Genomic DNA, 24,776 nt, shown 5'->3' on the forward strand with positions numbered 1-24,776 from the left:
TGTGTTCCACTCCAAGGTGTTCCCCAGGTTTCGTCCACATTGCTTCGGTCTTCCGACTCTCGTTTAGTAGTTGTAGAAAACTACACTGCATTAGGCCTACAAATTGGGTATGGGGTGTAGAGAGATGGTGTGTTACACTCCAAGGTGTTCCCCAGGTTTCGTCCACATTGCTTCGGTCTTCCGACTCTCGTTTAGTAGTTGTAGAAAACTACACTGCATTAGGCCTACAAATTGGGTATGGGGTGTAGAGAGATGGTGTGTTCCACTCCAAGGTGTTCCCCAGGTTTCCTCGCCATTGCTTCGATCTTAATGCTCTCGTTTAGTAGTTGTTGGAAACTACACTGCATTAGGCCTACAAATTGGGTATGGGGTGTAGAGACGGTGTGTTCCACTCCAAGGTGTTCTCCAGGTTGCCTTTCCTGAGCTTCTATCTTCAGGCTCTCGTTTAGTAGTTGTTTGAAACTACACTGCATTAGGCCTACAAAATGGGTATGGGGTGTAGAGAGATGGTGTGTTCCACTCCAAGGTGTTCCCCAGGTTTCCTCGCCATTGCTTCGATCTTAATGCTCTCGTTTAGTAGTTGTTGGAAACTACGCTGCATTAGGCCTACAAATTGGTTATGGGGTGTAGAGAGATGGTGTGTTACACTCCAAGGTGTTCCCCAGGTTTCCTCTCCATTGCTTCGATCTTCTGGCTCTCGTTTAGTAGTTGTTGGAAACTACACTGCATTAGGCCTACAAGTTGGGTATGGGGTGTAGAGAGATGGTGTGTTCCACTCCAAGGTGTTCCCCAGGTTTCGTCCACATTGCTTCGGTCTTCCGACTCTCGTTTAGTAGTTGTAGAAAACTACACTGCATTAGGCCTACAAATTGGGTATGGGGTGTAGAGAGATGGTGTGTTCCACTCCAAGGTGTTCCCCAGGTTTCCTCTCCATTGCTTCGATCTTAATGCTCTTGTTTAGTAGTTGTTGGAAACTACACTGCATTAGGCCTACAAATTGGGTATGGGGTGTAGAGACGGTGTGTGTTCCACTCCAAGGTGTTCTCCAGGTTGCCTTTCCTGAGCTTCTATCTTCAGGCTCTCGTTTAGTAGTTGTTGGAAACTACACTGCATTAGGCCTACAAAATGGGTATGGGGTGTAGAGAGATGGTGTGTTCCACTCCAAGGTGTTCCCCAGGTTTCCTCTCCATTGCTTCGGTCTTCCGACTCTCGTTTAGTAGTTGTTGGAAACTACACTGCATTAGGCCTACAAATTGGGTATGGGGTGTAGAGAGATGGTGTGTTACACTCCAAGGTGTTCCCCAGGTTTCGTCCACATTGCTTCGGTCTTCCGACTCTCGTTTAGTAGTTGTAGAAAACTACACTGCATTAGGCCTACAAATTGGGTATGGGGTGTAGAGAGATGGTGTGTTCCACTCCAAGGTGTTCCCCAGGTTTCCTCTCCATTGCTTCGATCTTAATGCTCTCGTTTAGTAGTTGTTGGAAACTACACTGCATTAGGCCTACAAATTGGGTATGGGGTGTAGAGACGGTGTGTTCCACTCCAAGGTGTTCTCCAGGTTGCCTTTCCTGAGCTTCTATCTTCAGGCTCTTGTTAAATAGTGGTTAAATGGAACAACTGCATTTGGCGTACTAGTTGGTTTGGGGCCTACTAACAGTGTCTGCCGCTCCTTGCGGTTCTCCTGGTTTCCTGTACTGAAATTCCATTTTCAGGCTCTCCTTAAGTAGTTGTTAATGTTAGACTGCATTTGGCCTACTAGTTGGGTTGGGGCCTACTATCGGTGTCTGCCACTCCTTGCTGTTCTCCTCCACTGAACAAAGCTGTGCCGCCTGTTTAATACGGTTGCCAATTTTGAACTGCATTTCGACTACTTAATGATTTGGGCCTACTCTCTGTGTCAGCCTCTCATTCCAGTTGTCCTCCACTGCAATGCCCCCTGGTTAGTCCTGTGTTACCAATTTTGAACTGCATTTAGCCAACTTTATTCTTTGGGCCTATATCTGTGTTTCCTCCTCATCCTGCCCATTGCCCAGCCAGAGATAGATGAGTCTGCTGGTACATTGACCCATAACGCAAAATTCCCCATGCACGCTACACAGCAAGATTGTGACCCTGCTGAAAGTCAGGTTCCTCTTCCCGCATACCATACCACCTTACACGGGGACAAAGAGGAAGGTGCAGATGAAAGTGAAGGTTCCTTCATCAGGTGGGGGGAGGAATACTAGTTGGCGACGTCACTGGCACAGGGCCTCTCATAGTACGTAAAAGTGTTGCTGCCGGTGGGAGGCGCCCCCACCGTGCAAACACACCGCTGTACTTTGAGGGGCCCTGTGCCAGTGCCAATGCCAACCAGTGGGCCCCCCCTGCTTGCTCAGGATCACAGCACTTGCAAAGTTGAAATACTTACCTCTCCCTGCTCCACTGCCGTGACGTGTTCCAGATTTCCTGGGCCCACTAATTACTTGAACCAGCCCTACCCCCCACAACTTTAGCCAAATGACCCCCAATTTCAAATGCCTTCCAATTATTATAAGGTAAATTACGATTGACAAGCTTCTGTAACAAGAATGGATGTTTTTGCCATTAAAATGGGCAGTGTAGGTGTTTTCCTGGCCTCCACTCACTGCCGACTATGCTCCCCCATTGACTTGCATTGGGTTTCGTGTTTCGGGCGATACCCGACTTTTCGCGATAATCGGCCGATTCCACTCGACTCGACTTCTAAGATAGTCGGGTTTCGCGAAACACGACTCGACTCTAAAAAGGTCAAGGTCGCTCAACCCTAGTTACGGGTATTGGAAAATGGCGCAATTTTTTTTTTTTAGCAAAGCTTGGAATTTTTTTTCACCACTTAGATAAAAGAGAACCTGGACATGTTAGGTGTCTATGTACTTGTAATAACCTGGAGAATCATAATATCAGGTCACTTATAGCATTTAGTGAACCTAGAAAAAAAGCCAAACAAAAAACAAGTGTGGGATTGCACTTTTTTTGCGATTTCACTGCACTTGGAATTTTTTTCCCGTTTTCTAGTACACAACATGATAAAACCAATGATGTCGTTCACAAATGCAACTCGTCCAGCAAAATATAAGCCCTCACATGACCATATTGATGGAAAAATAAAAAACTTATGGCTCTGGAAATGGGGGAGTGAAAAACGAACACGGAAAAACGGAAAATCCCAAGGTCATGAAGGGGTTAAAAGCCTCTTGGTGATAATCTAACTAAACTGTATGTAGTTAATCTTCATATATACGTAATCACTATATTTAATCCTTATATGTACTTATTAACTTGTGTATGTTAACACATACAAAAGTGTACGCACTCACACTATTCAATCATACTATTCCTTGAATTTTGTAGTATACAATAAAATTGCAATGCATTGCAATTATTGGCCTTTTTTTAAAGCCGTATCTGAACCTTAGTGTTAAAAACATGTCAAATGAAATCGCCAAATTCTCTTGTAAATAATTGTGCAAAGAGAGAACCATCATACCATTAAAAAATATGAGTGAATTTTCCCGTGCCCATCCAGTATGTGGGTTCCAAGGCCTAATGGGGTGCATATGACTGACTATGCAGCAGGGCTCGCCTTCCTGCCAAAGTGTAAAACAAAGGAGTATAGAGCATAAAATGCATATTGTGAAGTGGATTTTCATGGGCCCATCGACTATGTGGGTTCAAAGGCTTATTAGGGTGCAACGAGAGATTAGGGAGGTTAATAAGTGGCTCAAGAATTGGTGTAGGAAGGAGGGGTTTAGGTTCCTGCAGAACTGGGCCGACTTCTCAGTTGGCTACAGGCTCTACGCTAGGGACAGGCTGCATCTCAATGGGGAAGGTGCAGCTGTGCTGGGGAGAAAATGGCTAGAAGGTTGGAGGAGTGTTTAAACTAGGAATTGAGGGGGAGGGTATTCAATTTATAGGAGGGGAAGATAGTGCAGATAGAGACCTGGGCACAAATAAGGAAGTTGGGGTGGCGGTGGCATGGGGGTGGGGTTAGAACAGTTAATAATTTAAGAAATAGAGGTACAGAGAGGAGCAACAAGTGCATGTATACTAATGCCAGAAGCCTCGCCAACAAAATGGACGAATTAGAACTAATGTTGTTGGAGCATAATTATGACATGGTGGGGATATCTGAAACGTGGCTGGATGAGAGCCATGACTGGGCTGTTAACTTGCAGGGCTATAGCCTGTTCAGAAATGACCGTACAGATAAGCGAGGGGGAGGGGTGGGTCTATATGTAAAATCCTCCTTAAAACCCATCCTGCGTGATAATATAGGTGAATCTAATGAAAATGTAGAATCCCTGTGGGTGGAGATAAGGGGAGGGGGAAAAATAATAAATTACTGATAGGGGTTTGTTATAAATCTCCAAAAATAATGGAAGCAATGGAGAATATCCTCGTAAAGCAAATAGATGAAGCTGCGACTCAAGGAGAAGTCATTATTATGGGGGACTTCAACTACCCTGAAATAGATTGGGGAACAGAAACCTGCAGTTCCAGCAAAGGTAATCGGTTTTTGACAACTATGAGAGACAATTACCTTTCACAACTGGTTCAGGACCCAACAAGAAGGGGGGCACTGCTAGACCTAATATTAACCAACAGGCCAGACCGCATAGCAAATATAAGGGTTGGGGGTCACTTGGGAAATAGCGATCACAAAATAATAAGTTTTCATGTATCCTTTAAAAAGATGTGTAATAGAGGGGTTACAAGGACACTAAACTTCAGGAAGGCAAATTTCTAACGGATGAGAGAGGATCTTGGTGCAATTAACTGGGATGATATCCTGAGACATAAAAATACACAAAGAAAATGGGAGACGTTTATTAGCATCCTGGATAGGACCTGTGCACAGTGCATACCGTATGGGAATAAACATACTAGAAATAGGAGGAAACCAATATGGCTAAATAGAGCTGTAAGGGGCGCAATAAGTGACAAAAAGAAAGCATTTAGAGAATTAAAGAATGTAGGTAGTAATGAGGCATTAAATGAATACAGAAAATTAAATAAATTCTGTAAAAAGCAAATCAAGGCAGCAAAGATTGAGACAGAGAGACTCATTGCCAGAGAGAGTAAAAATAATCCTAAAATATTCTTTAACTACATAAATAGTAAGAAACTAAAAAATGATAGTGTTGGCCCCCTTAAAAATAGTCTGGGTGAAATGGTGGATGAGGATGAGGAAAAAGCCAATGTGCTAAATGACTTTTTTTCATCAGTATTTACACAAGAAAATCCCATGGCAGACAAAATGACTAGTGATAAAAATTCCCAATTAAATGTCACCTGCTTTACCCAGCAGGAAGTGCGGCGGCGTCTAAAAATCACTAAAATTGACAAATCTCCGGGCACGGATGGGATACACCCTCGAGTACTGCAGGAATTAAGTACAGTCATTGATAGACCATTATTTTTAATCTTCAAAGACAGGGTCTGTACCACAGGACTGGCGTATAGCAAATGTGGTGCGAAAATTCAAAAAGGGGACGAAAACTGAACTCGGAAATTATAGGCCAGTAAGCTTAACCTCTACTGTGGGTAAAATCCTGGAGGGCATTCTAAGGGATGCTATACTGGAGTATCTGAAGAGGAATAACCTCATGACCCAGTATCAGCACGGGTTTACTAGGGACCGTTCATGTCTGACTAATTTGATCAGATCGTATGAAGAGGTAAGTTCCGGATTGGACCAAGGGAACCCAGTGGATGTAGTGTATATGGACTTTTCAAAAGCTTTTGTTACGGTGCCACACAAAAGGTTGATACACAAAATGAGAATAATGGGGATAGGGGAAAATATGTGTAAGTGGGTTGAGAGCTGGCTCAGGGATAGGAAACAAAGGGTGGCTATTAATGGAGCACACTCGAACTGGGTAGCGGTTTAGCAGTGGGGTACCACAGGGGTCAGTATTGGGCCCTCTTCTTTTTAACATATTTATTAATGACCTTGTAGGGGGCATTCAGAGTAGAATTTCAATATTTGCAGATGACACTAAACTCTGCAGGGTAATCAATACAGAGGAGGGCAATTTTATATTACAGGATGATTTATGTAAACTAGAAGCTTGGGCTGATAAATGGCAAATGAGCTTTAATGGGGATAAATGTAAGGTCATGCACTTAGGTAGAAGTAATAAGATGTATAATTATGTGCTTAATTCTAAAACTCTGGGCAAAACCGTCAATGAAAAAGACCTGGGTGTATGGGTGGATGACAAACTCATATTCAGTGGCCAGTGTCAGGCAGCTGCTACAAAGGCAAATAAAATAATGGGGTGCATTAAAAGAGGCATAGATGCTCATGAGGAGAATATAATTTTACCTCTATACAAGTCACTAGTTCGACCACACTTAGAACACTGTGCACAGTTCTGGTCTCCGGTGTATAAGAAAGACATAACTGAACTGGAGCGGGTGCAGAGAAGAGCGACCAAGGTTATTAGAGGACTGGGGGGTCTGCAATACCAAGATAGGTTATTACACTTGGGGCTATTTAGTTTGGAACGTATAAATACAGTATATGAAAGACAGTACAAAGACCTTTCTGATGATCTTTTTAATCATAGACCTGAAACAGGGACAAGGGGGCATCCTCTACGTTTGGAGGAAAAAAGGTTTAAGCATAATAACAGACGCGGATTCTTTACTGTAAGAGCAGTGAGACTATGGAACTCTCTGCCGTATGATGTTGTAATGAGTGATTCATTACATAAATTTAAGAGGGGACTGGATACCTTTCTGGAAAAGTATAATGTTACAGGGTATATACACTAGATTCCTTGATAGGGCGTTGATCCAGGGAACTAGTCTGATTGCCGTATCTGGAGACGGGAAGGAATTTTTTTCCCCAATGTGCAGCTTACTCTTTGCCACATGGGTTTTTTTTGCCTTCCTCTGGATCAACATGTTAGGGCATGTTAGGTTAGGCTATGGGTTGAACTAGATGGACTTATAGTCTTCCTTCATCCTTAATAACTATGTAACTATGTATTGGTGAGGGCGTCCTTTAGTTGGCGGAAGGATTCCTCACACTCTGGGGTCCAGGATACCTGGCGGGGTTGGTTCTTATGGGTCAGATCAGTGAGGGGCTTGGCTACACTGCTGTAATTGGGAACAAATTTCCTGTAATACCCCGCTGTCCCTAGAAACGCCATGACCTGGGTTTTAGTGCGTGGGGTGGGCCATTTGGCTATGGCCTAAATCTTGGCTGGATCTGGTCGCTGTTTCCCACTTCCCACCCAATGCCCTAAATACTGAACCTCTGCTTTGCCCACGTGACACTTGTTTGGGTTCAGGGTGATTCCGGCCTGGTGGATCCTGTCCAATACTGTCTCTAGGTGATTTAGATGCTCTTCCCATGTCGCACTGTAGATGGCGATGTCGTCTAGGTAGGCACAAGCATAGTCCTGGAGACCATCCAGAAGCCGGTCAGCCAGCCTTTGGAAGGTCACCGGGGCATTCTTCATCCCAAATGGCATAACTCGAAACTGGAATAAGCTGAACAGGGTGACAAATGCCGACTTGGGAATAGCATCAGGACTAAGGGGAATCTGCCAGTAGCCTTTGCATAGATCGATGGTGGTCAAATACTTTGCCCCCGCCAGCCGGTCTAACAACTCATCCACACGCGGCATGGTATATGCATCCGTCACTGTTTTCTCATTGAGCTTACAATAGTCTACACAAAACCGTGTAGTCCCATCCTTCTTGGGCACTAACACTACGGGGGATGCCCAGGGACTATCTGACTCTTCAATGACCCCTAAACGCAACATCTCTTGTATCTCTTGTCGCATTCCCTCTTGTACAGACTCAGGGACACGGAAGGAGTTTTGTCGCAGGGGGTCTGATCCTGGGTCTCAACCTTGTGTTGTGCCAGGCGAGTGTACCCTGGTCTCCCCGAACACATTCTCTGTCGCTGCCTCAACAACTCCTCCGCCTGCTGTCTCTCCCGGGGGCCTAGGTCTTCACCCAAGTGTACCTGGTCCCATGTTTTAAACTGAGTCCTTTCCCCTAAGACATCTGGCAAGGGAAGTCTGCCTAAATCCTCTGCTTCAAGTGCACAGATGGCCACTACCTCTTCAGGGCGCTCCCGGTAGGGCTTCAGCATATTCACGTGGAACATGCGGATAACCCTGGGGTCGCCACAATCAGCGACATTATAGGTTGTGTCGGCTATTTTCCCCACTACCTGGTAGGGCCCCTGTCATGAAGCTTGGAACTTGTTCTGCATAGTGAGCTCTAACACCAGGACCTTCTGTCCTATTTCCAAGGTGTGCTCTCTGGCCCTCCGATTGTACCATACGCGCTGGCGCCGCTGGTTCGCCTGCATGTTCTCACGTACAGCCTGGGTCCTGGTGGTCCTGGAATTCCAGCACATAGGGTACAATAGGTACCCCTTCTATCAGGCCCTCCCCTTCCCAGTGTTCTAGCATTAAGTCTAGGGGTCCCCTTACCGGTCTCCCATATACCAGCTCGAATAGGGAGAACCCCGTGGATTCTTGGGGCACCTCCCGATAGGCAAACAGGAGGTGTGGCAAGAATTTCTCCCAGTCCCTGTAGGTCCTGGTCAAAGTCCCAATGAGCTGTTTTAATGTCCCGTTAAAGCGTTCACACAACCCATTGGTTTGCGGGTGGTACGGGGCGCTTCTAATGGACTTTACGCCGCACAGCTTTCACAGTTGGTTGGTCACCTCTGCTGTAAACTGGGTACCCTGATCCGAGATAATCTCTCGGGGAAATCCAACCCGTGAGAAAAGCTGGAGCAGGGTGGCCGCCACCGTCTCTGCCAGTATGTTAGGTAACGCAACCGCCTCTGGATACCGTGTGGCATAATCTACCACTGTCAATATATACCTTTTCCCTGACGGACTGGTTTTGGCTAATGGCCCTATCAGATCGACCGCTACTCGGCTAAATGGTTCCTCCACAATGGGGAGGGGGCGTAATTTGCCCTTGCATCGATCCCCCCTCTTGCCAATGCGCTGGCAACTGTCACAGGTCTGGCAGTACTGACGAACATCATAGGTTACTCCCAGCCAAAAGAAGTTTTGTGTCAGACGATGCCTGGTGCGACTGATGCTGAAGTGCCCGGCCAGGGTATGTCATGAGAGATTCGCAGTAACTCCTGCCTATACTTCTTGGAAACTACCAGCTGTCGTTTTATAGTGGGGCTCGTCCCTGTGTGGTGCTGCTCTATGATCTGGTAGAGGACTCCATGCTTCCATACAAACTGTTCCCCTTCCAGTACCCCTCTCCCCTTCTGTGCCTTCCCACGATATCCCTCCAATGAAGGATCCTAAAGTAACTCCCTTTTAAATTCATCTGGGGTGGCCCTAGAAATGTGTCTGGCTATGGGAATACGTGTAGGGCTGGGATGTCTTACCAGGCCTCCTCTGAGTGTGATTCCGCCTCCGCAGCTTGAGCTTGTCTCTGGGTGGTCACAGGATATGTCTCAGCCAGAGGGGCAACCGAGAATGCAGACAACATGGGCGGGCCCCTAGTGACCATCTTTGATCCGGAAAACTGCGGCCTCCTGGCATCATGATGTTCATCGGCCAGACGAGCGGCTTCCTCAAGAGACCTTGGCCGGCTGTCCCGAAGCCATTCCTGTGTCTCGGGGGTTAGTCCATTAAAGAATTGTTCTAACAAGAAGAGCTGGAGGACGTCCTCCTTAGTGGTTGCTTGGCTCCCTTGTACCCACTGTAGCAGTGACCTCCATAATTTACTGGCGCATTCAGAGTGGGTATCGGTTACGTGTTTTATAAGTCCGCGGAACTTTTGGCGGTATGCCTCTAGTGTCAGCGCATACCAAGCCAAGATCACTTCTTTGATCCGCTCATAGTCCATACAGTCCTCATCAGGTACCGTGCGATAGGCGTCCGCTGCCCGGCCTGTCAGCTTGCTGGCCAGAATCTGAACCTGTTCCTCCTGCTTCACTTGATGAAGGGCACACTGCCGCTCAAAGTACTGCAGAAAGCCATCAATGTCTTCCTCTGCCTCCCCCAACTGTCGGAAGGCATGATACTGGATCTTTTTGTGGCTTACTGTTGAAGGTACCTGGTCGGTGGCCTACCTACACGAGAGGGAAAGACGTGCCTAAAGATAGCTCCTGCTAAGACCAGAGATAGCCAAAGTTCTGACGGTCTTAAACGGCAGCAAAGACCCCAGGTGTGTGCCCTAGTGGTACCTGCACAACGCGGCGACACAGGAGCGACTGGGAAGGAGCCAGCGATCTGTGCCGGTCCGGCGAGCCTTAGAGGCTGCGGGGAGTGAAGACAGGCGCCATCTTTAATAACAGAGGGGCCGTTACCGGCGGGAGAATCGGTCGGGAGAATTAAGCCGCAAAGGTAACAGCGGCGCCCCGACATCTAACGTGGACTGACCTCCCTGCTCCGAGCACTCCTGGTGCTGCGGATCACTTGCTGGGGCCCCGACCTGTTCCAAGCGGCTGCGGGGAATTCTAGAGGAGCGTGCCTGACTTGCGCACGCGCATCTGACTGAGGCCCCGCATTAAAGGAGTGGAGCCACCAGAGAGCTGCGCTGAGACCCCTGGCTGCGGCGGTGAGTCAGGTACCTGCTGGACTTGACCGCATTTCGCTGGGGACCCCGGGGCGGCGCTTGGAGTCCGGGCGGGAGTTTCCTCTTGTTCCCGGGCCGCCGCCATCTTGAAAGTTGTGTGCAGCAACACAGAGCAGAACGGAGCACGCTGCTGGGCACAACCGCCTGCAAGCGGTTACTTGTCACTGCCCCACCAGACAGTACAAACAGAACTGGTCCCTTCCTTGGATCAGGGGATTGGGACCAGCTCAATACGCCTCATAACACACTGAGGTGGATCAGTCTGGGGGCCAGATATCTCGTGTAGACCAATCACCAGTCCCCCCCCTGACAGGTCCAGATCTGTTCCCCTATCTATCCAGCTACTGGGGTAAACCTTTTAATGCAATAAAACAAAGGTCATACCTTTCATATAGACTAATAACAGAATGAAAAATGATGTGCTGAACCTGCCATACAGCCAGCAGAAAGAGAACTATATCTTCTTTACAATATATTGAACCTCACCAAAGACATGGGAAAAACAGGAGCTAAAACCCCAAAAGGATCATCTAAAATCTCTAAATCAGTAACACAAGCTGATGTAGACAACTTCTTAAAAAAGCAAACAACATATCCAGATCACAACAAGGATGCAAAGCTATTTGACTCTCAAATGGAGGAAGATACGGACTCAGATCTCGAGAGTGACTCAGATAGAGGTAGCACTATAAGAGAGAAACTGGTGACCCGTTCTTTCATCAAAAGAATCCTAGCACAAGCTATGGAGCCCATAGGCAGAGAGTTAGCAAAGATAAAACAAGACCTAACGCAACAAGGCCACAGAATTGAATCAGTCGAAAACTTCCAAACAACCCTGTCACAACAGACCAACAACCTACTGGACTGCCTTAAGGAACATGAAACCCAAATTCACTCCATCCATTCCACTCTAGAAGACCACGAAAATCGTGAGAGGCGGAATAATATTCGTATCAAAGGTCAGCTGGAATCAGTGGCATTTGAAGCATTAACCAAAGCTTCGACTGAGATCTTTAACAAACTATTACTAGAAGGCGACCCGCATGACATAGAGATCACCAGAATACATAGATCTCTCCGCCCCAAGCCCAGACAGGGCGATCCCCGTGGGATGTAATCTGCCGCTTCCTTGATTTCAGAACAAAGGACTTGATCCTCCGTAGAGCACGGGAAACACAGGAAGTTAAATATGAAGACTCTCAAATAAGACTTTTCCAAGACTTATCTGCCACTACCCTCAAAAAACGCAGACTCTTAAAACCATTTACAGAGGCTCTTTTCCAAAAAGGTCATCGCTTCCGTTGGCTATTTCCGTTCAGGATCTTTATCACTGCGGGTGACAGGAAATTTCAAGCTAGAACATCCTCGGAGATCAGGGAGGTATGCAAGGCTTTAGACATTTCCATGGAACCCTACCCCGACTTGGAATCCTTTCACGTGGCCTCCCATCTGCCTCCCTTGACGAACCCAACTCCGTGGCAACTAGCTGGAACCCCAAAATCACAGAGGCAGAAGAGGAAAGCCACTAAATCTCCGTCTTCAAAAGGTGATGGAGAAGAGGTGGGGTGAGGGAATTCCCTCCGAAGATCCCACCACATTAAGATGATCCACTAGGAGGACTCAACTCCTCATGTCTTAACACCAATCCGGAAGCCACTCAAGAGCTGTTTGTTAAATTAGAATAAGTTCATCTCTTTATTTGTTATCTTTCTTTCTGCAGTTTATGGATTGGTTTGAGGTGAAAATAATTCCATTATATTCTCTCTCAGGCTGGCATGGATTCTGTGCTAGTCCATGACTCCTATTAGTTGGTTAATGTTCAATTTGTTTCTTAAAAAACTTAATCTAACTTTCTTTTTCTACCCCTCTTCATCTCTCAACTTCTACCCCTCCCCCTACCCCTCCCTTCAATGTCCTTCTCCTGGCATCATGAGTCTCCTAGAATCCTGGCAGACCTGCAGACGATGCCCTCCGATTCCAATACCAAACCATCACCAATGGCTACACAGGATTAGGTAATCTTATTCGCCTCCCTCAATGTAAATGGGTTCAACTCGCCAATACCTAGGCGGCACACACTAGACTATCTCAAAAAACAGAAAGCTGACATTTTAATGATCCAAGAAACTCACTTTAAACCCGAAAAATTACCCAATTTTGAAAACAACTACTATGATACCTGGTTCCACGCTACTACAACACAAGTGGGCTCAAGAGGAGTATCGATAGCAATAGCTAGGGGAATGCCCTTCCAGGCTCATAAAACCTTGGAAGACCCCTGCGGTCGATATATCTTAGTTAAAGGCCTACTCGCCGGGAGTCTAATAACCATTTGTAGTCTATACGCCCCAAATAAAAAACATCTGAAATGGATACTAAAAACACTTAGGATAATAGAAAACTTCAGAGAAGGAACTCTTATCATAGGGGGAGATCTAAATATTGTGCTGGAGCCTCTGTTGGACTCCACGGCGAAGAGAAGTGCAATATCCATCAAGGACCTTAATAGAATCAAGACTCAACTTAGCGCTATGCAGACGCTAGACGTCTGGAGATATCTCCTGGTTCTCCTCCTACCTTTCTGACCGCTCCTTCAGTGTTCTGTTCTCTGGCTCCACTTCATCTCCTCTTCCTCTCATTGTTGGGGTACCTCAGGGCTCAGTCCTTGGCCCCCTTCTGTTCTCTCTCTACACGGCCCCAATTGGACAGACCATCAGCAGATTTGGCTTTCAGTACCATCTTTATGCCGACGACACACAACTATATACGTCATCCCCTGACCTTACCCCCGCTGTACTACAGAACGCCACTGACTGTCTGTCCGCAGTCTCCAACATCATGTCCGCTCTCTATCTGAAACTCAACTTCTCCAAAACTGAACTTCTTCTGCTCCCACCATCTACTAACCTCCCTAAATCTGACATTTCCCTCTCCGTGGGTGGCACCATAATAACACCCCGGCAACAGGCGCGCTGTCTGGGTGTTATGTTTGACTCCGATCTCTCCTTCACCTCCCATATACAATCTCTTGCCCGCTCGTGCCGCTTACACCTAAAGAACATCTCTAGAATCCGCCCTTTTCTCACCATGGAGACAGCTAAAACCCTCACTGTCGCCCTGATCCACTCCCGCCTGGACTACTGTAACGCTCTATTAATTGGCCTCCCCCTCACTCGACTTTCCCCTCTCCACTCCATCCTTAATGCAGCAGCCAGGGTCGTCCATCTGGCTAATCATTACTCGGACGCATCTGCTCTTCGCCAGTCGTTACACTGGCTACCCATTCATTACAGGATACAATTCAAAGTACTTGTTCTCACCCACAAAGCTCTCCACAGTGCGGCACCCCCTTACATCTCCTCCCTCATTTCTGTCTATCAGCCTAACAGACCACTGCGCTCTGCAAATGACTTTCGATTAACCTCTGCACTATTCCGTACCTCCCACTCCCGACTTCAAGACTTCTCCCGTGCTGCGCCAATCCTCTGGAATGCTCTACCCCAAGATATTAGGACCATCCATAATTTGCATAGTTTTAGGCGCTCGCTCAAAACACATTTGTTCAGAGCGGCCTATCACGTTCACTAATCAAAGTTATGTTATGTTTGTGTGTGTGTAGCCCATTCACTATCCCCATCTATTCCCCAACCCCTGAAGATGGCTGGACCATGATTGTAAATACATCATTGTAAACACACACCTGTACTTTGCATCTCCCCCACCTCATTGTAGATTGTAAGCTCTCACGAGCAGGGTCGTCTTATTTTGCTTTAATTATTGTATTGTTAACGTTGTTACTTATGACTTTTGTGTTTGAAACTGTTAAACTGTAAAGCGCTGCGGAATATGTTGGCGCTATATAAATAAAGATTATTATTATTATTATTATCTACACCCGACTGTACGTGACTATTCCTACTACTCTCATCCCCATAAGACCTACCATCGACTGGACTATATATTTATCCCCAGACAGCTTCTCCCCAATGCCCGAAGTGCTAACATCCTTCCTAACATACATTCGGATCACTCAATAATCACATTACAAATAACATTATCAAAACCCTTCAAAATCAACAGAACGTGGCAACTCAACAAATCAATACTAGCTTACCCAAAAATATGCGCACGCATCACCAAAACCATCACACAATATTTTGAATTGGAAACCACTGGGTAAATCTGACAGGGAGAAGGACTTGGGGATCCTAGTTAATGATAAACTTACCTGGAGCAGCCAGTGCCAGGCAGCAGCTGCCAAGGCAAACAGGATCATGGGGTGCATTAAAAGAGGTCTGGATACACATGATGTGAGCATTATACTGCCTCTGTACAAATCCCTAGTTAGACCGCACATGGAGTACTGTGTCCAGTTTTGGGCACCGGTGCTCAGGAAGGATATAATGGAACTAGAGAGAGTACAAAGGAGGGCAACAAAATTAATAAAGGGGATGGGAGAACTACAATACCCAGATAGATTAGCGAAATTAGGATTATTTAGTCTAGAAAAAAGACGACTGAGGGGCGATCTAATAACCATGTATAAGTATATAAGGGGACAATACAAATATCTCGCTGAGGATCTGTTTATACCAAGGAAGGTGACGGGCACAAGGGGGCATTCTTTGCGTCTGGAGGAGAGAAGGTTTTTCCACCAACATAGAAGAGGATTCTTTACTGTTAGGGCAGTGAGAATCTGGAATTGCTTGCCTGAGGAGGTGGTGATGGCGAACTCAGTCGAGGGGTTCAAGAGAGGCCTGGATGTCTTCCTGGAGCAGAACAATATTGTATCATACAATTATTAGGTTCTGCAGAAGGACGTAGATCTGGGTATTTATTATGATGGAATATAGGCTGAACTGGATGGACAAATGTCTTTTTTCGGCCTTACTAACTATGTTACTATGTTACTATGAATTGAACGACACAAGGGAATTGCCGTCCCCAATAGTTTGGGAAGCACATAAATCGGTTATCAGGGGGGAACTTATTTCGATCACCTCGTACATAAACAAAAAGAAGCAGCAAGAAATAACAGAACTTTATAATGAAATACACTCACTGGAAAAACAACACAAGAAACAAACGAACGCACAGGTGATGTCTTCCCTAACGATAAAACGACAGAAGTTGAAAGATATACTAAACAAAAAATCAGCAAAATGGTACGCTTCATGGCGTACTAAGATGTTTGTGCATGGAGACAAGGCCTCCAAACTTATGCTCTCTCGAATAAGACACCGACAGGCCCGCACCTACATACATGCTGTTAAAAAACCCAACGGGCAAAGCACCCACAACTACTCACAAATAGAAACAGAGTTCTTAAACTACTATAAACAGTTATACAATTTGCGCCCAAATGAGTCTAATGCAGGAAACCTGGAGAGGAGACACGATATTAGAGCCTTTCTGTCACACCTGAACTTACCAAAACTTACAGAAACACAGCAACACCAATTGACTAGACCCTTTAGCCTGGAGGAGCTCCAGTCCACTCTGTCGGGGAGTCAGCCTGGGAAGGCCCCTGGCCCGGATGGGCTCACAGTAGGTTATTATAAATCCTTTTCACCTTCTCTCCTCCCACACCTACTGAAAATGTACAATGATATACAAAGGGATGATTGTTTTCCCACACAGACGCTGGAAGCGCGGATTTCATTAATTCACAAAGACGGTAAGGACCAGGAGCTCTGCAGTAGCTACAGACCAATTTCACTACTGAATGTAGATTTGAAGCTATTTGCTAGTTTAATAGCTCACAGAATAGCCAGGTTCTTGCCGACGTTAATTTCTCTGAATCAGACGGGTTTTGTGGGAGGAAGAGAGGGGAAGGACAACACACACAAAATACTGCACTTGATGCATTACGCGAAAATGAAAAAACTCCCTCTGGTCCACTTAGGGACAGATGCGGAAAAGGCCTTTGACAGAGTGGACTGGACCTATCTTGAAGAGACATTGAGTAGCTTCGGTTTTCCGAGCCAACTGATTTCCACGATAATGAAAATGTATAGAGACCCATCAGCTCGCATAAAAATCAACTGCTCATTGACCGACAGATTCTTTATTAGAAACGGCACACGTCAGGGATGCCCATTATCCCCATTGCTGTTCGTGATAACAATGGAACCACTGCTGTCCACTATACAACAATGCCAAGAAATAGAAGGCATCAAAATAGGGGAAACACACCATAAAACAGCAGCTTTTGCTGACGACCTTTTAGTCTTGATGACCAAACCTCTTAAGGGGTTGGCCGCCCTATCAAGGATACTGAATAGCTTTGGAGACATGTCAAATTTCAAGGTAAATATGTCCAAATCCAAGGCTTTAGATCCAAATATTCCACAGAATATTCTTAAAAAAGCGAAAAACTTATTCCCATTCACATGGCCCAAACGACACATTAACTATCTGGGGATTAAAATATGCAGATCAGATAAAGAGCTATTGGAAATTAATTATTATCCTCTGCTTAAACAAGCAACTGCAACCATACGATCCTGGAGGGACCCATATCTCTCTTGGACGGGCAGGAAAAATCTAATAAAAAGCCTGATATTACCCAAATTCATCTATCTATTTCAGGTGCTTCCTATACACGTTCCGTCTACTTTCCTATCCAAAGTAAACTCCCTATTTTCTAATTACATCTGGAAAAGTAAGAAACCACGCATAGCCTTCCGCACATTGACTCTACCTAGGAGCCATATAATAAGAAAAAATAACCTCCGGCACTCAAAATCAATTCAAAATCAATTCCACACTTGTTTCTTTCTTGAAAAAAGAATATTTTATTTAAATATCTTCAACACTCAGCCGATATTCATGAAAAATAGACATCAAAAGTATCCAACGTTTCGGCAAATTTTGCCTTTTTCAAGGAAGTCTACAACATTAAAAAAAAGTATAAATAATAATATATACAATACTCAATGACATAGGTCGAGAAAAGAAAAGAAAAAAGTCCACCCAGGACGTGAAGATAAATATAAAGAAAAAAAGTAGTGTTCAATAGATAAGAAATAAGAGGACCCAGAACCCTCATTATCCTTATAGAGGTAACTAGTGTAAGAAAAACCCAGTCTACACCAAGTAAAACCAGATCCCATCACATGGACCACCGTGAGGTGAACAGTGATATATAGTGTAACTAAGAAGAAATCCCATGAGACCATTATTAGACCTGTTACAACCACGGTAGCACAGCAAAACAAGATAGATCATAACTACCTATTTCACAAGGATAAGCTGCCAAAATGTACCATAAAGCCGTCCGGCTCACACTTATACTGGCACTATGTAAAAAGAACAAGGCACAGGAAAATCAAAAACACATAGGGAAACATCATCCCAATATCCACAGAAACTGAGGAGCAGACCGTGACATACCTGTAGCTCTGCACGCAATCGGCGTGTGTCAAACAAAGACAGGGGATGGCGTACAACCAGAGGCCGCAAAGCGGGGTATAAGTGCAGTAATGTGCTGACGTAATATCCGGTATACAATTACTACGGAGTGTGAAAAAAGCGTAGAGACAAAACGAAAGTGCGCGCCTGCGCAGATCGTCATCAGGGAACGCAAAGTCCTAAAAGACACCGGTAAAACACACGGCGCATGCGCAGAACGCCGTACAGCTCATATACTAAGCCAGGGTAATATTAACTCATTATATTAACATCCAAGATAAAGCATCGCTAAAAAAAGAGGGGGGAAAAGAAAAATATCCGCACTATGGACAAAAGTAACTAATATACCAGAGAAGAGCTAGCGACCATGCGCACTCTGCCACCAAAGATGCAAATATAATAAAGGGCCAGCAGCCATATCATGGGGAAAACAGAACAAACCCGGATGCGGAAAAGGCCTTTGACAGAGTGGACTGGACCTATCTTGAAGAGACATTGAGTAGCTTCGGTTTTCCGAGCCAACTGATTTCCACGATAATGAAAATGTATAGAGACCCATCAGCTCGCATAAAAATCAACTGCTCATTGACCGACAGATTCTTTATTAGAAACGGCACACGTCAGGGATGCCCACTATCCCCACTGCTGTTCGTGATAACAATGGAACCACTGCTGTCCACTATACAACAATGCCAAGAAATAGAAGGCATCAAAGTAGGGGAAACACACCATAAAACAGCAGCTTTTGCTGACGACCTTTTAGTCTTGATGACCAAACCTCTTAAGGGGTTGGCCGCCCTATCAAGGATACTGAATAGCTTTGGAGACATGTCAAATTTCAAGGTAAATATGTCCAAATCCGAGGCTTTAGATCTAAATATTCCACAGAATATTCTTAAAAAAGCGAAAAACTTATTCCCATTCACATGGCCCAAACGACACATTAACTATCTGGGGATTAAAATATGCAGATCAGATAAAGAGCTATTGGAAATTAATTATTATCCTCTGCTTAAACAAGCAACTGCAACCATACGATCCTGGAGGGACCCATATCTCTCTTGGACGGGCAGGAAAAATCTAATAAAAAGCCTGATATTACCCAAATTCATCTATTTCAGGTGCTTCCTATACACGTTCCGTCTACTTTCCTATCCAAAGTAAACTCCCTATTTTCTAATTGCATCTGGAAAAGTAAGAAACCACGCATTGCCTTCCGCACATTGACTCTACCTAGGAGCCGGGGGGAATTGGAGCTCCAGACATAAAGAAATATTACTGTGCCGCAGTGTTATCTCGGTCAGTGAATCTAATTAGGCAATCCCAAGGAAGTCTGGCAATAGATATAGAGAAGATAATTTCACCCTTCCCTCTCAGGCCATTCCTATTGACCTTTGTGGGGGGGCGCCCATCTCCCCCGCATCCTAATCCGCTTACCCGTACTCTTATAAAAATATGGTCGAAAACACACAGCATTCTTACACCGCCCTCTTCCCCGTTATTAATCCTCTCTGATGTCATAACCCAAGCAATTGGGACCCAAGCTAAATGCCTCCCAATAGACCAAATGATGTCTGAAGGAACGCTTCCTACACTAACAGAATTACGTGAAAGACCCGGTCTGACAAATCTAAATTTCTTACAGTATTCAACACTTAGAGAAACACTGAGAAGAATAAGGTATTTTTCGGATATTACACGCAAACCCACTACATTTGAATCTCTATGTGCCAAGACGTCCAGACCCACTAAAACACTCTCCATAATTTACCAAGCACTTACACTAGTCGAACTAAGTCTCAAGAGAGCATATATCTTAGGGTGGGAAAAAGATTTAGGATACACCTTCATACAAGCACAAGTAGCACACATTTATAAATACTCACACGGACCCACAAGTTGTGTTAAAACCCAGGAAAATTCTTACAAAATAGTTTCTAGGTGGTACATCTCCCAAACGCAACTTTGGACGTTTAGATTGAGTCCCCATGCTAACTGTTGGAGATGTGAATCAGGAGAGGGCGGATATCTTCATCTTTGGTGGTCCTGCCCGGGAATCCGTGGTTTTTGGACAATGATAGAACAATTAATAAGGGACGTGACTGGGAAAAAGATCCGATTATCCCCAGAAACAGCACTTTTGAATTTTCCCGTGTTTCCGAGATATGCATGGCTCACCATACTAGCTCAAAATATTTTAGCAGCAGCCAAACTGTTAATACCCACAGTCTGGAAAACCACGGAAGTTCGGACATATCGACATGTGCTGAAGAAGATAGATCAATTATATCACATGGCTGAATTGGTAGCCTTGGTTAACCATTCGCAACCTAAGTTTGATGGAATCTGGCTTCCTTGGATCACATACAGGTCGACTGCCAGATGGAAGGCTGCTGAGGATTGATTACACCAAATAATAGAAAATATGATGCCACTCATCCACCATATTAGCACCCCCCCTCCCCACTCCCTCCCACACTCTTCCTTCCTCTATCTCTGCCTTTCTCTTTACTACTTTTCTCCCTCTTTACCTCTCGTAGTTCCATGGATATGTTCCCCCTCTATCCTTTGATTGTTCTATATTATTGTATTAGATTTTAAGGGTATACTGTTTGCAACATAATCCTTAGCGGGGTATATGGTTCTAGTTTATTGTAATATCACTGGAACTGATTGCTATTTTAAAAGAAGCTTCATTCATGATGTTTTTATTCAAGAGTGATTAATGTTATACTCTCCATTTATTATTCAAGTATACACTTTTGTACCTATTGTAAAACTCTTAATAAAAAGAACATTGAAAAGAAAAGAAGGTACCTGGTCGAAGGCCAGGGCTCCCCCTGCTCGCTGACTCTCCTCTCTCCGCTCTGCCATCTCCATCTTGGCCAGCTCCACTTTGGTCCACTCTGCCATCTCCATCTTGGCTAGCTCTATCCTGGTCCGCTCGGCCATCTTTTCCTTCAGATCAGTACGCACATCAGCCATCACCTCTCGTATGATCTCTACTGCAGGGTTTGGGCAATTGAACGCCAGTCTGTTCTTTACCTCCCTCTGGAATTCAGTCTCCTCCACGTTCACATTGGGGGGCACTGCACTGTCGTGTTCCATGATGGCTACTATCAAATCCGCTTTTGTTTTGTTGCTGGCGATAAACCCTCGGGCTTCCACCAGATGTTTTAATGTAGTCCTCTTTAACTTCTGATCGTTGTTTTCCATTCATTCCTTTCCTCCTGTAGAAGGGGTATCATATCCCGCTGTCTGCCACCAGTGTAACAGGGTCTACCAATCTGGGGTACCTCTTTCAGTACCACCCCGTGTTTCCGGAGGTCCACTCTGCTTTGGCTGGAGTCTGAATGAAGGACGCTGGCTGGAATTCCTTGGTAACATGGGCGCATATAAAAGATCACTGCTTCTCCACGTATTTCCAGTCTGACAACACTTTACTCACAGGACACAGAATATATAACACAGATACAGAGGGCAGGCCAATAGAAAAGCGGCAGGCCAGAAATACATTACAATAGCCGCAGGTGGCCGGAGCCGGCCGATATTTACTGTGGGAATTACAAAGGTGGGGGGGCAGACAAAAGGGGAATATTGTGTCCCCTCTGCCCAGGGGCGCAGCCTGTTGGCTGATGCATTAGGGACATGCATCTCACATGGAACCTATTATACATACATATAACTGCACAACATATTCTGGGTGCTGAGTGGTTCCGTAACACGTAACAACCACTGTTTCATAATGGCCCTTTAAGAAGATTAATGCCGCCTGATGCACCAGTAAAAATATGCTCTGTGACTTTAAGAGTCCCTCCTTCGTACATGAAACAAGATGGGTCTGCTTATGTGTCACACACCACATGGCCAGCTAGGGGTGTTAAATGTTACAATGACATTTCCCAGTGAATGCATTTGTAGTGGTTGAAAGCAATGTTAAAGTTGAAAAACGCTTCAAAAACGCTGCGTCTGAACTAAGCCTAAGTGGCAGTGGAAATTTTCGGTCTGGGGTTAAATATTTGGCCTTACAGGCAAGTAATTAACCTGCAAAGGATGTACCTTGACATATTTCCCATTTTGGTTTCGTTTTCATGTGTTTTTTGTGGCACCAGGAAAAATGGCATGAATCTCGGAAAAAATGTTTAAAGCTGTGAACTAGGAGTCAGGAATGCTTCCAGTGGCGATCCCCATGTTGTCCCTGTGTCATTTGAGCAGTGTTTCCATCATTTTCAGACGTTTTTAGACCTTAAAAAGACCCCCGGGGGATCACGGTAAAAATACTCGGGTCTCCCTTAGATTTACATTGGGCTCGTTGTTCTGGCCGAGTACATGAGTATTCCAATTTGCTCGACCCGAGCAATGAGCACCCGGGCATTTTAGTGCTTGCTCATCACTATTTTCAACACATTCACCATGGAATGAATAAATATTTACAACTGGAATATCTCATTCAGTGATATCTTGCATGCGGGACTTTAGTGTTCCCCTTATTTTTTTGAGCAGTGTATATATATATATATATATTTATATATATATATATATATATATACAGTACAGACCAAAAGTTTGGACACACCTTCTCATTTAAAGATTTTTCTGCATTTTCATGACTATGAAAATTGTACATTCACACTGAAGGCATCAAACCTATGAATTAACACATGTGGAATTATATACATAACAAAAAAGTGTGAAACAGCTGAAAATATGTCTTATATTCTAGGTTCTTCAAAGTAGCCACCTTTTTCTTTGATGACTGCTTTGCACACTCTTGGCATTCTCTTGATGAGCTTTAAGAGGTAGTCACCGGGAATGGTCTCCCAACAATCTTGACGGAGTTCCCAGAGATGCTTAGCACTTGTTGGCCCTTTTGCCTTCACTCTGCGGTCCAGCTCTCTCCAAACCATCTCGATTGGGTTCAGGTCTGGTGACTGTGGATTCCAGGTTATCTGGTGTAGCACCCCATCACTCTCCTTCTTGGTCAAATAGCCCTTACACAGCCTGGAGGTGTGCTTGGGGTCATTGGCCTGTTGAAAAATAAATGATGGTCCAAAAAAAAAACACAAACCAGATGGAATAGCATGCCGCTGCAAGATGCTGTGGTAGCCATGCTGGTTCAGTATGCCTTCAATCTTGAATAAATCCCCAACAGTGTCACCAGCAAAGCACCCCCACATCATCACACCTCCCTCTCCATGCTCCACGGTGAGAACCAGGCATGTAGAGTCCATCCGTTCACCATAATACAAATTCTAACAGTCCATTCAGTAGGACTATCAGCTGTGTATCGACCAGACTTCTGCTCAACACAACTAATGGTCCCAACCCCATTTATAAGGCAAGAAATCCCACTTATTAAACCTGACAGCGCACACCTGTGAAGTGAAAACCATTTCCGGTGACTACCTCTTCAAGCTCATCAAGAGAATGCCAAGAGTGTGCAAAGCAGTCATAAAAGCAAAAGGTGGCTACTTTGAAGAACCTAGAATATAAGACATATTTTCAGTTGCTTCACACTTTTTTGTTAAGTATATAATTCCACATGTGTTAATTCATAGTTTTGATGCCTTCAGTGCGAATTTACAATTTTCATAGTCAAGAAAATACAGAAAAATCTTTAAGTGAGAAGGTGTGTCCAAACTTTTGGTCTGTACTGTATATCAACATCACATTTGTTTTACTTTAATGTATAATGTAGTTTACTCAATATGCTAGAATTATGTATCAACTGAAACCTTTTCATTTCTCTAAGTAAGCCTTAGTGCAACAATGAACCCAGAACAGAAATGTATCAGTAACTTGGGGCTAGACAGGGGTGTGTGAGCTTATGAGTATTGTATGAAAGAAGAGCCCTGCTGATGCAGCACTGCATGCCAGCTGTAGAATTGTGGGGTGTCAAGTGTCAAAGCATATGGCATTTTAGCACACATGGAGGGGACAGTCCAGCAGAAGGGGAGGGCAGTAGGCCTTGGAGTACAGAGAAAACGTCTGTATTTCATAGTCAGTGAGAAGGGAGAACTTTTCACTAATGATTACATCTTGCTCTCTAAGCAAATATAGTTTGAGAATCTCTTTGGACTCACTCCCTGCACCTTTCATTAACTTTTCCTTCCAGGCCACAGATCGTTCTTGGAGCCTTTGCAAGAAAAAAAGACACAATTAAGTAAGCCAAACAACAGGTTGAACAACTGGAGCAATTCCCAACAGCAAACAGAAGTCAAACTTTTGAATCTTGTAGATCTTGTAAAGATTTTTAAGGCCTTTTTGAGAAAATTTTTGAGAACCATATTTATTTTAATTTATTAGAAATCATACTATAATTATTTATTTTTCACCATAGTTATTTATCTTTCTTTTCCACTCTCGGAATTTTTTTCTTTAGTAAGTTTGTTATTTAAAGGGAGCAATTACGTCTGTCTCTATACCTTTTATTCCGTCCATTGGGACAACCAGGATTTCACCACCAAAAATGACCTTGTTAGCATCGGAGCGTTCGCTACTCATCAGAAGCAAATTCCGGTCAGGTAAAGTGTTTTCTTTTTTCTATACATTAATCTTACCAGTTTCAGGAACATAAACTTTATTATTATGTATTCTTTGTTTTTACAAAGCCGTTTATTCTGACTTTCAAATAACAATAGATACCTACAGTACTGTTTTTCTGGATGTGCATACATCTAAAAGCATTTCTGTGCTAGCGCTATATGAAATATGTGTAATTTCAATGTTTTCACTTTTGGTAAGAAGTTTTTGTAGT

At 44.5% G+C, this 24,776-nt stretch overlaps 1 protein-coding gene across 1 annotated transcript in view; it reads left to right on the forward strand.

Moving 5' to 3' along the window:
- Positions 1–23,979: 23,979 nt before the first annotated feature.
- LOC138652296 (myocardin-like) overlaps positions 23,980–24,776 on the forward strand; it is a 187,311-nt gene continuing 186,514 nt past the window's right edge. Inside the window, exon 1 of the mRNA XM_069743083.1 lies at positions 23,980–24,543. Coding sequence (XP_069599184.1) covers positions 24,489–24,543 — 55 coding nt within the window. The 5' untranslated portion in view covers positions 23,980–24,488. The remainder of the gene's footprint in view (positions 24,544–24,776) is intronic.

Source organism: Ranitomeya imitator, chromosome 10 (assembly GCF_032444005.1).
Source record: "Ranitomeya imitator isolate aRanImi1 chromosome 10, aRanImi1.pri, whole genome shotgun sequence".
NCBI classification, from domain to species: domain Eukaryota; kingdom Metazoa; phylum Chordata; class Amphibia; order Anura; family Dendrobatidae; genus Ranitomeya; species Ranitomeya imitator.